The 13,202-nt window shown below is 39.5% G+C and overlaps 1 protein-coding gene across 3 annotated transcripts in view; it reads right to left on the bottom strand.

Moving 5' to 3' along the window:
- Positions 1-13,202, bottom strand: part of mdga1 (MAM domain containing glycosylphosphatidylinositol anchor 1) — a 186,264-nt gene that overhangs the window by 26,127 nt on the left and 146,935 nt on the right. For all 3 annotated transcript variants that reach the window (XM_079340221.1, XM_079340222.1, XM_079340223.1), the window contains 5 exons: positions 10,859-11,039; positions 10,721-10,744; positions 8,612-8,764; positions 8,050-8,211; positions 1,524-1,654 (listed from right to left, as the gene is read on the bottom strand). In XM_079340221.1, coding sequence (XP_079196347.1) covers positions 1,524-1,654; positions 8,050-8,211; positions 8,612-8,764; positions 10,721-10,744; positions 10,859-11,039 — 651 coding nt within the window. The remainder of the gene's footprint in view (positions 1-1,523; positions 1,655-8,049; positions 8,212-8,611; positions 8,765-10,720; positions 10,745-10,858; positions 11,040-13,202) is intronic.

Genomic DNA, 13,202 nt, shown 5'->3' with positions numbered 1-13,202 from the left:
TCCTCATTGCCTTTATTGTTACTTCTTTTCCCACACATTTAGTGAATGCTAATGTGATGCTACTTATTGTTTCCAGCAGGATAACTCACTCATCACTTTATTTCTAACACTGTGGTTTGCAGCACTAGCTCAGGTGCTGGCAGCTGCACAACAGGCTAGCAGTTGACAAACATACAGGTTCCTCTGACCATGCTTCTTTAAAAACATGCCAATGTTAAGCTATATTAGAAATATATGCGTTATGATCCAGGAGCTGAAAAGTACATCATACATTGATGACTTTCTCCTGTTCTTCCAGTAAGATGTCACTGCGGGAAATTTTCTCAAAAGAAATCTTCTAATTTCAAGCAGAGCTTCGAGCCCAATTCATTGTTGAATTCCCTTGCTTCCCTTGCCACCAGAGAACAAAATCCACCGGTTCAATCTGGGCTGCAGCGGAGCCCGTCCTCATGGGGAAAGACATGGTATGGGGGAAAAGCTGCAATAGAGGAAATATCTCTGAGAAGAGAGAGATGACTGGAAATAAGAAATACAGAGAACATGAAAGAATGTAATTCATTTTTTTCCCCTTTAACTTCTTTTTAGAGCATGCCAGAGCAGAGTTGACAATGGTGTCAGTACATGGTGTAAAGACGCTGGAGGCTGATATGAATTCAGAGGTTGAGTTCTTTTAACATCAGACTAAATAATGTAGAGCACACTGCATTTACATGTTAGTCCCTGAACAGATGACAGGGGCAAACTCTGGCTAAAGTTCTGTCTCTGTGTGCAACTCAAGCTAGCTGCTAAGTTTGGCTGCAGGGATGAGAGAAGCATCATACCTCTAATAGGGAACAAACAAAATTATGTTTTTCTTTGTAGGCTAACCCAGGCCTAGCATCGCCCTGGGGTCTTTTGAGAATTCATCTTTGGGATGTTTGCATAGGGTTTTGGACAATTGCAGAAAATAAACTCTGTGGCAAACACACGTTTCTGATGTGTAGATGTTTGTTCAGCAGGAAAATCTTCACACACACACACAATTTTTATGATGTTTGAAGCAAACTACACCACGGTTGGTTGATTTTGACGTCACAACCACTGTGCTTCATTGATCTAATCAGAGGTTTTGATATGCTAGCAAACCATAGCTTCATCAGTTGTTTATCAACCTAATGTTTGCAACAAAAAAAAAAAAAAAAACAAGGCTAGAGGCTATATGGTGGACCAGTGAGAGTTCCACCATAGGCAGAAATCACAGGGGGGACAGGGTGGTCCAGACACCCCCAATCCTAGAAAAATAGTGAATAGTCCCCCCCAGTATTGATGGGTTTTGAGTGATATAGTAATATGCTTTGAAAACACATCTAAATAAAGTCACAAACAATTAGTTTTTTAAGTTTTTACTGCCACTTGGAAGTGGTTTCTTCCACTGCTGAAACAACAGAAGCTATTCTTCCTGAGGTTCTGATTTACTGGTGGGTTGTTGTTCTTGTTATTTTCATCATTTGGAAAAAAAGAAGAATTATATACCAAGCCATTACCTGGAACGGTCCACTGGGGCTGATGTCGAAGAATGCTTTCTTCCAGTCAGGGCCCTGATGTCCAGACTTCGTCCACTGCACTGTGTCCACAGAGGCAATGCTTCTCACTCTCAGAAGCACATTAAGAGCACCTGTATGCACACGTGCACAGATACACGTGCACACACACACACACACACACACACACACACACACACACACACACACACACACAAAGGTACAGACCATTAGAAGCTGTCAGTGAACTGTCAATGAGTAAAGACTGAAGAATGAGTCATGTTAAGCTGTGAGCAGAACTCAAGATGATTGAAAACGAAAGGGGTAACATTTTAGACACAACAGCCCACACAGAATGAATTATTTCCACAAACACAGACAAGTGTTTTCAGTCTTGACAGTTTAAAAGGAGCCCTTTGTGAATAACTAAATAAATAAAGAATGCATTGTCAGAAAAGGTCATGATCTGAGTTGTTTTTCAGCCTTAAATTGTCCATGTCAATTTTATATGATAGTTGATTTGTAATATGTTTTTATGCAGGGGTATGAGAAGCAGAAGGTAATTGATTGAAGACTCTGCCTTTATACCTGTAAAGCTACTCCATGTTTAACATCCCAGTTACAATTTCTTTTTAATTTTTTTCTAACAATACATTCACATTTTTACACTTCCCAAAAACAGGGCTGTGCTGTGGCATCTACTGATTTATGTTATCCATGGAAACATTGCCTTGCATACACTAAAATTAGGCTCTCAGGTCAGACACTGTATCTGGATGACATTTACGTGGAAATGAAATGTGTAAAGCCTGAGTGGTGGAATGTGTTGAATTCTACATTGACAGTCCAGTGGAAAGTTTTATTGCAGACATAAATGAAGACAAAGGACAGCAGCAGTAAGAGAGGAGGAGGACAAGTCAGACAGAGCTAAAAAAGGATGCAAAGAAATCTGACCATACTTTATGTTTTCTTTGATCTACCGAAAACACTACACTGCCATGTGACGTTTAGTTTGGATCATTTTGTTAAAACCTTTGCAGCTAATGTGGAAACATCACTTACAAACAACAAAGCATTACCCATTTCGTGCCATAAGGTATCGATCTAAATTGCTCTGGTCTCAAAGGTGCGAGAGAATCATCTATCTTCTTAACGATTTCCAGCCAGCTCCTAATTAGAATATTAACAAACCACTAGTCGCTAAAATAATTATGTAAGCAGGTGTGTATGTCCAAAATCCTTTGTCACTCTCTGTGTATCACTTGACTTAATATTCTTCAAACCTTCAAAAGAAACAGCCAGTTGGCAACAGTCAAAGTTCTACTCTGCAAAAAGAGAGTTTTTTTATTTTATTTGTATATACTTTATTAATCCCAGAGGTGTAACTGGAATAAGTGCAGTTTTTATGAAGGCAGACATGGCAGTTAAATAACACATAGAGGATGTTTGTATTTGGTTCAGAAAGAGATGTCATTGGAGGCTGACTGTCAATCCAGTAATGACTCTAAACTCTCAGAAGATCATGACACATTTCTTTACATCCTTTCACCATCTGCCATCTCTTTAAGATAAGTTTTTATATTCCAAATGATCAGTATATGCACACTTTCATAAAACATAGATGATGCTATGTGGTTCAACTCAATGTTGGGCTTAGATCTAAGTCTGATTTTTATAAACCACATTTTTTCAACCAAAAAAAAAATAAATCCAATTAAAAACTCAAACTGTGCATCTCCACTTTTATAGTGGGCAACTGATGTCAAGGTCAGAAGCATACCTGTAAATTCAATATGTGGAATTACTGTTTGATTGTAGCTGAAAATGAAGGCAGGACATCTCTTGTCATCACTTAGAGGAGCCTTCAGAAAGTCACTGTGTTAGTAGTCTTTCAAGCACCTCCCCCAAGCAAAACCCCCACCATTAATGATATTGTATATTAAAGACATCTGGAAAAACCAAAGCTATCTCTTTTCTTTAATTAAAGGTCTAATAAAGTAAACCTAAAGTGTATTCCATTGCATTGTGTGCTATTTCTTAAAGTGTTCCTTACAGTTTAAATCATAGAGGTACAAAAAATCTTTTTAAAAAAAGAGACTTGCAGCTGGAAGAGTCACGCAGCTGTACATCAAATTCAATTATAGACATTGGTGACACCGCAGTTATATAATGCCAAGAAATATTGTCTTATTCTGGTTCAGTCCACGTTCACATGCCTGCCATGCCCCTCTGTCTTATTATTTTGGGCCATTTTTCCCTTTACTGGATAAGACAGCTGAAGAGACAGGAAACATCTGGAATAGAGACATGCAGCAAAGCGTTAAGATTTGAAACCCTTGGCTTGCTGTAACAAGGACTGTACAAGGGGTGCACAACATACCCGCAAGGCCCCCTCCCTAATCTCTTTCTAACTCTGTATATCTGAGAATCACTGTCTCCTTTTCTGCTAAAAATCTTTATCTTTATCTTTATCTCTCTGGCACCTCCACAGTCACACAAACACACACCCAACTGGTGGAAGAGGAAAGAGGAGTCTGATTAGCAGTCTATTGATTTGAGCGAGGTAAAGCTGAGTGTGGTCTTAAGAGTGTCAGAGAGGCAAAGGAGAAGGCACAGCTCTATCAGGGCTACTTGTTGTGTAACCATGAGTGGGAACGACAGCAAAGATACACACACTCGCAAGGAAATGTAACTCAAAGCTGTCTTCTTTCTGATGTTTATTGATTTGAACCAACATTGGATCCCTCATCCATGCCTAAATAGAGGGCAAGCCCTCTTTGTCTTTGTTTCTATGCTGTTTCCTCTGCTAAACTGTACAAACAAGGCAATGAATTACTGTCGATGATCTGGCCTCTGCTGGTAAACAATAATCCAAAGCATGTTATTCAGAGTTCTGAGTAATTCAGGAGCATGAGAAAAGAGACAAATCTGGATTTAACATAATCCATTTTAAATTAAACCTTGCAACACAACAAGCTTATCATAATGTCTCTCAGAAAATGAAAATCCAAACCTGAACACTCTCTAAAAAAATCACACAGATTATTATAATATTTAGCATGCCAAAGGCTTTGCTCACAGAAGCGACCCTTCTTCTTTGATACAACAAACTTATTCAAGGTCTTATTAAGTAAAAGTTTAATCCAAATAACAAGAATAAAGGATGTGTGATATTTAAACAACTGCAATGAAATAAACTGATCTAGTGATTCCAGGTAAGCTTGCCAGTGGCACTGTGCAAACCCGAGCCAGTCTGAAATTCTGAAATGCAACTCAATGCCAAATAAAACTTAATTAAACATTGTTTCTTGTTGCTGCCAGAAAGCATAAAGAGAAACACATTAAGGGGGAACAAAAAAAAACACTGCTAAGAGATGATTTGCATCTCTTGCAAACGCAATCCAGCTGAAGAACATTACTTGTTCCTTTTTTCAACTTTCTCAAGATACTTTTACCCATTTCATTTTCACCTGACCGAACAATTACACCATGTACGTGGGTAGAAATGCTTTTACATTAAAGTAGATAGGCTTTAAACATATACAGCCCTTTTAACACTCCACAGTACTTGAGCACTATACGATTGAGTACATCATTTTCCTCAGTCCATCTCTCTTTCCTTCCATCCTCTTCTCTCTCTCTGTCCATTCATTAACCCTCCTCTTTCCAAGGCTCACCAATCTTTCACCCACTCCCTCTTCTTGTCTCCGCTCACAGACCCCTCTGTTTTATCGCCGTCTTGTCTCTCTACGTCATTAAGAGTCACACTGTGTCTCCATGGCTGGAGTGTGAGATCTGCCAAGGTAAGGCAATTACAGTGACAACAAATTGGAAGTGACTTGAAGAACAACAGAGTAAATTGAGGGAGGGCTTGTAGCAGAGAAGGGCACAACTGGTAACATAATGTACAAATTGTTAGCAAGCGCTGTGTGAATAGAGTAGCAATGCCTGGTTTCTTTGATTTGATGTCTTAAGAAAAATGCTTTAGTATCTATTTCAGATGGCTCATAAACTCCTTTCATTGAGAATGTGCATCCTCCTCGAGCTCACCACAAGCTGCCTGTGAAGGGCAGTTTAGATGTTTGTTAAGTAAAAGTGAAGTAAACATTTTAGCCATGGTCTTACAAAATAGTGCTGATGATAGTATTTTTTTCCCCCATACAAAAATAAGATAACCACTAAGTGCATAGTTGTAGTCTGAGTTAGTTTACAGAAAAATCATCCATTGTTCATATACACTGGTTCAGTAAGCACTATTTGGGGTCAGCACTACAGTAAATGGATGAGGTTATAAGGTAAGCTTGATTATTTTTGTGCATGCTCTGAGGGGGTTCAGAATAATGTAAGGGTAAAGGGAAAATAAGTTATTTTGTTCATCCCTGTATTAAGATTGGGACAAGTTTCCTATAGTCCCTAAACAGTGGCCATGACTGCAGGTAAGACTATTGAATTTCACATTTTACAGTGTTGGATAAAAATACTATGCAGTAGTCACTTTACTGGACATTCAAATCAGTGATGCAGACATCTGTAGAGAGAAAATTAAGGTTATCACATATTTATGTGAGAAAAGTGTGTAGCTAATGTAGCAAAACTTGAGTATGATACAATACGATACACTTTATTGTCCCCTTGGGGAAATTTGTCTTGACTCAGAGTGCTGCACATATTCAGCGGCCTCCAACAACTAAAATAGGCAGAAAGCAGCAGCATTCAAGTCAAGCTGTTCATGAGCTAGATACATCAGCATGTCTACATCCAACCAATGATAATGCTTAGACCATAAGTTTCTAGGCAACTCAGTTCAAAGTTGATTGGAAAGAAAATTTAGCTCAGTTCAACCAACAACAAAAAAAACAAACAAAAAAAACCCACTTAGAAAACATAACAAATTGAGCTCCATTTAATTCAATGTGCCTGCAGGTAAACGATGGAACTGGATTTGCCCAGAGTGTGGCTAACTTTAGCAGAAGCCCCAACCTCCAGCCTTCTGTCCGCCTTGCAGGTTAATGTTCACATTGCTCCAGTACGTAGGTTCCAATTTAACCTGACAGGGCCTACATAGATTTGCATCTCTATGTTCTCATACTCTGTTCACTTAGCTTTTTTACAGCTGGGCAGAAAAGCTGCAAGAGAAGGCCCAATCGTTGGGGCGACAGCTAGTCTATGGCTCCACCCCCGGCTCTTTGGAGGCTGCTGCATTACAGCTTGGACATAATATATGACCTGTGTGAGGGCCAATAAATAGAAATATCAATAATGCATTTAACCGACTACTTTATTCTATTGTCAACTAGCGAGGGTGACAATCTGGACAAGATTTTGTTTAGTTTCCCTAGCTTAGCTCTTCATGTTGAGCAGCTATGTTTATTTTCATTTAGTTTGATATTTTCACTAATAAATGACACTATAGCGAGCAACTAAATAAAGAAAACAGAGGCAGTCAGTAAAGAGTTTAAAGCAGCTAAATTCCATTCACACATCGGCAAGTCCAGACTTTGAGCAGACTTTTTTTTAGCTACGGGGCTTGCAGCAACATTGCTGCAACATAAAGTTAGGGGAATAAGGTAAAGAGCTTGCATTCACATACTGTTTTTGTCCCACCTCTCAGACAATGTCAGGAGATTTCCAGGAGTGCAGTGCCCTTTGTGAAAGTAGGCTCTGACACCTTTCCTTAAATTTCTTCCTACTTTAAAATATGCAAACACACAGGCGAACACTAACAGTATTCCCTTCTGCACACAAAATCATCCTGAGGAAACAGGCCAGGTCAGACTACAAATACTATAGTGAAGCCTGCGTACCGAGGCTATGGACACATAAATCAACAATATGGATGTTTGTGGGTGTGTGTCTGAGAATTTGTGTGGGCTTGCTTTTAAGTATTCCCAAGTTTTACCACAGGTTATCTGCTGGACACCATGCCAGAGCATACAGTAAATGTGAGTGTGTGTTTGTGTTTGTGTTTGCGTGTGTGTGTGTGTGTGTGTTTGTGTGTTTGTGTGTGTGTGTGTGTGTGTGTGTGTGTGTGTGTGTGCGTGTAAGAGCACAGAAAGAGAGAGAGTGTGTCCAGGTGTGTAGGCTACAAGATGTGTGCGTCTAACAATGTGACAGAGCATATTATGATGAACAGCTCCCCCAAATGACTGATTGTGTCTTGCCACTGCCATAAATCACACGCCCACTGCCCCCTTCAGCCAAATCCAAACACACACACACACACAGACACCCACACACACACACACACACACACACACAGTGAGGGACAGGCAAATACATACTGGGAACTTTAGTAGCCCTCGACCTGGTTGCTCTATTCAACACACACAGACACACACTTGCACAAATTTCATATTGTATCTGACAGGCTCAACAAGCGAGTGTCAAGCACAGAGTTCAGCTTCTGACAGAGAAGGAGTGACATGAGTATCCTGACAGTATCAGGGGTCACTATATGTTTCAATGGGTTACTCAGGAGGATTGCAGATTTTATACGTTCATGAGCAATTTTGTCAGTGGTACGACTCACCGATATGCTTGCCTTTCATGTGGTAGTAGAAGGAGACACAGTATGGAACCCTGCCAGAGTCTTTTGGGCCCCTGACTGAAGTCACATTAAAAAGTGGAGAAAGCAGACGAGCCTTGTCGCCCTGAACACGCGGCCTTGATGCTTCAATATACATGTAATACCCTGGAAAACAACAACACAACATTTTTTAAATCCACTGTGAGAACAAACCTAAATCCAATTACAACTGAAAATGCTGTTCAATATTTCTGTTCCTTAAGTTTAGATAGATAGATAGATAGATAGATAGATAGATAGATAGATAGATAGATAGATAGATAGATAGATAGATAGATAGATAGATAGATAGATAGATAGATAGATAGATAGATAGATAGATAGATAGATAGATAGATAGATAGATAGATATTTAGATAGATAGATAGATAGATAGATAGATACTTTATTGATCCCGAGGGAAATTCAAGTAAACAATTTACAAGGCACAATATACAGGCTTGCAGTTGCACTTTTACAACTCCAACACACAGAGCTGAACCTGGACATTATTACTATAACTAACCTTCCTTGGTTCCACTGCGGTCAGTCTCCGGGCCAGTGTTGACAGACCGCTTGGGATTCTGCGTCAGGTGATTCTGTCTAGTCCAGTCAAAGACATCGCTCCGGTCTTGAGTGAAACCACAGATCCGCTCATCTTCAAAACCACACACATGGTCTGAGATAATATGGTGGAGAAAAAAAAGCAAAAGCAAAATACATACAGATCAGTGACATGTCAGGCAAGTTGACTTTAAAAACTACAAGAAAAATACAAGGGAATCAGTGGCTATGGTATGGCTGTCCAATCATTTAAGATATATGCACTTCCTAACATCAGACAGACAGTTCTTGTGTTCCTACCACAAGACCAATGAGGGAAGCTGGGATTTTAATGTTAACAAGAGTAGATTTTTGCTCACTAAATTGTATGACTTCCACATGTAGAATATATTAAAAAAACACTTTATTTTCCGGTCAGGCTTTATCAAAGCAACAAAAGCTTACTGTACATATATCCATCCATCAGAAAAGAATCAGACAAAAGGGACAGAAGTATAGTGTTATCTGAGGTATAAAAAAAAAAAAAACATCCACTAGACTCCACTTTACACGTTGTAAAGTTGACAATCAACTGTTGTCTTCATATTATGCAAGGGGTGTTTCACATGAATATTTTATAAATCAGAAGGTACTGTACCTCCTGATAGTATTGTCAGAGTCAGCCGAACATTAGCACACACAGACCATTACAGATTAATAACTATCCTTGGTAAACAGCTGCAATGTCTCAAAACGTAAGTGGGTGTTTACATTTTGGGACAAACATTTGCACATGGATTTTCAGTAAGAGCAACTTTCTAAATCTACCTCTGAATAATTTTTGACTCGCACATACAGCTATGGAGATGGTTTACTGATACTGTGGTTCGACTAATGTGCTAGTCTTTCAGCTGCTGATCATCTCAACCAGCTCTCAAAGATTCTTCTTAGCAACAAAGCCTGCCAGGGTGCACTGATCGGATGCATCCATTCATGACAAGAATTCTTCTTGGACGTTTGCAAAACTTTTAATATTCTCACATGTTTTGTTTTAAAGACAGATTTGTGCTTTGATATTGCCACGGGTGTCAGGAGGGTCAAAAGTCAAACGCTCTGGGAAAGATGACTTTGAGATAGTTGTTATTTCCTTTGTTGCTGACTCTTCTTGTGGAAACTAAACAGAAGGGCTTCTCTCTGTGGCGTTGTCCCCTTCATTAGCCCATCTGAAGCGCTCTGCTATTATCAGACTCTCACCAAACAAATGAAAACTGATGCAAGCACCACAAGAGCTATCGAAAACTATCAAAGCTGACAGATTCAGTGAAGGCTTCCCGGACACTCGCACAGTCCACTGCAGATGCGTATGGTGGCTCGCGCTCCCCATGAGGATAGCTCGTGTGTGTGGCTTCTTTGTTTCAGGGAGCTAATCTATTACTATTCACACCCTGCTCCACTACACGCGCTCCTTTCAATTTGCACTGTTGTTCTCGCAGTCTGTTCCAATCTGCTGTTGTTTTAATTGCCTCACCCTGCCGGAGCCAACTGCCACTCCTGCCAGAAAAATGCTGTGTATCTCTTAATGAAGAAAATAGACAAGATGTTCAATTGACTGAGGAAGAGAGAGGGATGGCAAGGCGGAGGATGAGAGGCAGAGGGGGAGCAGAATTTAGTAAGAGAGATTGGGAAGAAGAGTGGGGGCTAACAGACAGAAAACTAAGGCCTACTTTTACAGTGGCGAAACATAGTTCCAACATTATTTCATCAAGATGTTCAGAATATTTCACTCAAAATGCATTAACCTCTATGATGACATTTTAAATGTCATGGACCTGCTTCCAGCTATCAGTTGTGTTCTCACATCCTGCTTTTCCAATGCTCTCCTCCCTAACAACAGATTTAATAAATCCCCAGTCCAGGTAATGGCAAACTTTGCCTTGAAAAAAAGTTGTGTTGACAACGCTTTGAGCATTTGAATTAGCCTGCACCAAAATTCACCAAGCCTTCCCAAATGCAGCACCCTCTCATTAATCAGGTCATGAAAACAAGGTCAACACTGAAAAGTAGGAACTAGTAGAGAGAATGGATGTCTCACCTGAGGGTCTGGGATAGGTGTAGGCTGTAAAAACAAACAAACTGATTAACACTTGTACAGCAAACATACTTTCTATGACAGATAAAAAGTAAATTAAAAACAATTTGCTTGGAAATCTTGGGTTTCAATCCCTCTTACGTTCTGAGTACTGTATGATACGACTGATGTAATCCCCGGTGCTGTAGGTGGTGATGGGGGCCAGACGGACCTCGTAGGACAGCGGGATTCTCAGGTCTGATATGGTGTGGGATATCAGTACCCCCTTCTCCGGCTCCTTTCCCTTGAGGTCTATCTGCTTTGACAGCACGTTCTGCTTGTTCTACATTTTTATGGAATAAAACACATACACAGGTACAGTTATAACAAATGTTAAGATTTAAAAAAATAGATTTCCAAAAATGCAAATTCAAGTTCAAAAGTGTGTGGAGGCTGTAATCCTTGAAGCAGGCAGCCCAGGTTCAAATCTGACCTGTAAAATGAAACCTGTTGACATGCTATAACTTTATCTATTGTACTTTGTTCCTCATATTTCCTTTATATACATCTGTTTTATTTGCTATTTTATTACCATTTAACTCAGCTCATTATTTGGATTAACCTTTTCAGACTTAATAAAGTTCCTCCAGCTCATCCTTCATCTGTAAATCAAGCAGCTGTCAAAACAACAGTTTGCTACGTTCTCCTCTCACTAAATGTTCTGATGGCCATTAAAACCTGTTATACTTTGAATACAGAGATGGTCTCATGCACTTAAATCTGCTCTCAAACACAAGTGACTGCCCACTGATTGTATTATCCCGAACAATGACTCCATAACTGTAACTGTAAAAGCATATAGTCCTTCAGTTCTAGGTTATATGTGATAAAGCATTGTCGACCATATCTTAAATTCCATACTATTGTAAATGAAGTGAATAGGCTGTAAAGTACTGTCTTCTATCAAGGGTGTATTTTTTCCTGATAGCACCACTTTCAATAAAGCTATTGCAGTGTTATTCCACCCACGGAGAAGGATCCATTAGCTGTGTATCTGCCTCTGATCCCAGCTACTTAAAGACCTGACAGTGAGCTCAATCTAATGCATTAGGTCAGCCACTCCACCATAACACCTTAGTACACCCACAGCGTGCCATAATCACGTAATGCATGCAGCAAACTTGTGTGTGTGTGTGTGTGTGTGTAAAGATACTTGTCGGTACACGGTAAATGTCTCCAACACAAAGCACTTATACGGCTACTTATCAGAGTATGTCAAGTTTGTGCATATATTATGCACCCTGAATTTTCAACAGTTTATTGGATCTGTATGTCCTGTCTTACGTTGTAATGGATTTAATGCACTGAAGACCCTTTAAATTTTGGATGTCACACCTCAGAAAAGCTGAGAGACAGAAAGTATTTTTTCCTTAAAAAAAGAGAAAAAAAAAGTTCTTCATAACACTTAATGACTGCTGGTGATTATGAAAATGGGAGTAGTAGGTGGTTCTAGTATATGTTCACGCATACTGGAAAAAATAAGAAAACATGAAATAAGTGTACATGCACTGACTAACAGTTTGAGGAGTCATGGAGAGACACTGATGCATCCCTTCACTTCCTTCTATAATTACTTCAGTGCTGTATGCTCTGACATTGCTGCAGTGAAATTTGTGCTTCCTCCTGTCCTCTTAGTCCTCTGTTGAGGTGTGCTGTTCCCATTGGATGTCTGCTCACCACCACAAAATCAGACTTAGCTACACTGAGCTGATCGTCTCTATTGACAGGACCATGGTGGCTCCTGCTCATGCTGCAAAGAATTTAGTATGCCTCCAATTATTTTGTGTCTCACATGGAAGCCAAATCCTTGCAAGATTTTGCTCTGCAACATGCTGGGAATCAAATCCTTCCCTCCTCACAGGCCCTATGCCACTTATAGCTGTTAAATCTTTCCTCTTCAGTGACAGTCTGGCTGTTGCTTTCTCAGCTGCTACAACTTTCTATTCTTACCAATCATGGACCATGTTGGAATAACAATAGAAATCTTTCACAAAGACAACATATTCTTTATTTCCTTAACACAAAGCACAAACTCTTCTGAGCACAAAAAATAATTGACTTCTTCTTCATTTATGTCACTCGTTGTTATCCTCCCATCGTCTCCAGAACTAGCATTTTAATTTTCTTTAAATCTTTCATTAATGATGGTGAACATGATAATTAAAGGGCCTTTACATTTGCACACAGCACTACTGTTTGATATTACTAAAGTTTACGTGATCTCCGATTTTCAGTTTTCTTCCATTACACCAGCTGAGTTGCATTATAGTGAATTCGTAAAATGGAGACTAAGCTAATTATTTTGTAGCAAAATGTTATAAACAGGACTCTGCTTCTTTAAACAAAAGAAAAGGCAGCAAAGTGACCTTTTAGTTAATAGACTGTCACATGTACAAGTAAAGGTCAGAGGTTTCAATTTCCCACACAGCCATGAGTCTTGTTGAAC

This window comes from Symphodus melops (assembly GCF_947650265.1).
Source record: "Symphodus melops genome assembly, chromosome: 3".
NCBI lineage: Eukaryota > Metazoa > Chordata > Actinopteri > Labriformes > Labridae > Symphodus > Symphodus melops.
Note: the sequence above shows the minus strand (reverse complement) of the source record. Positions and strands in the feature narration are given on the sequence as shown.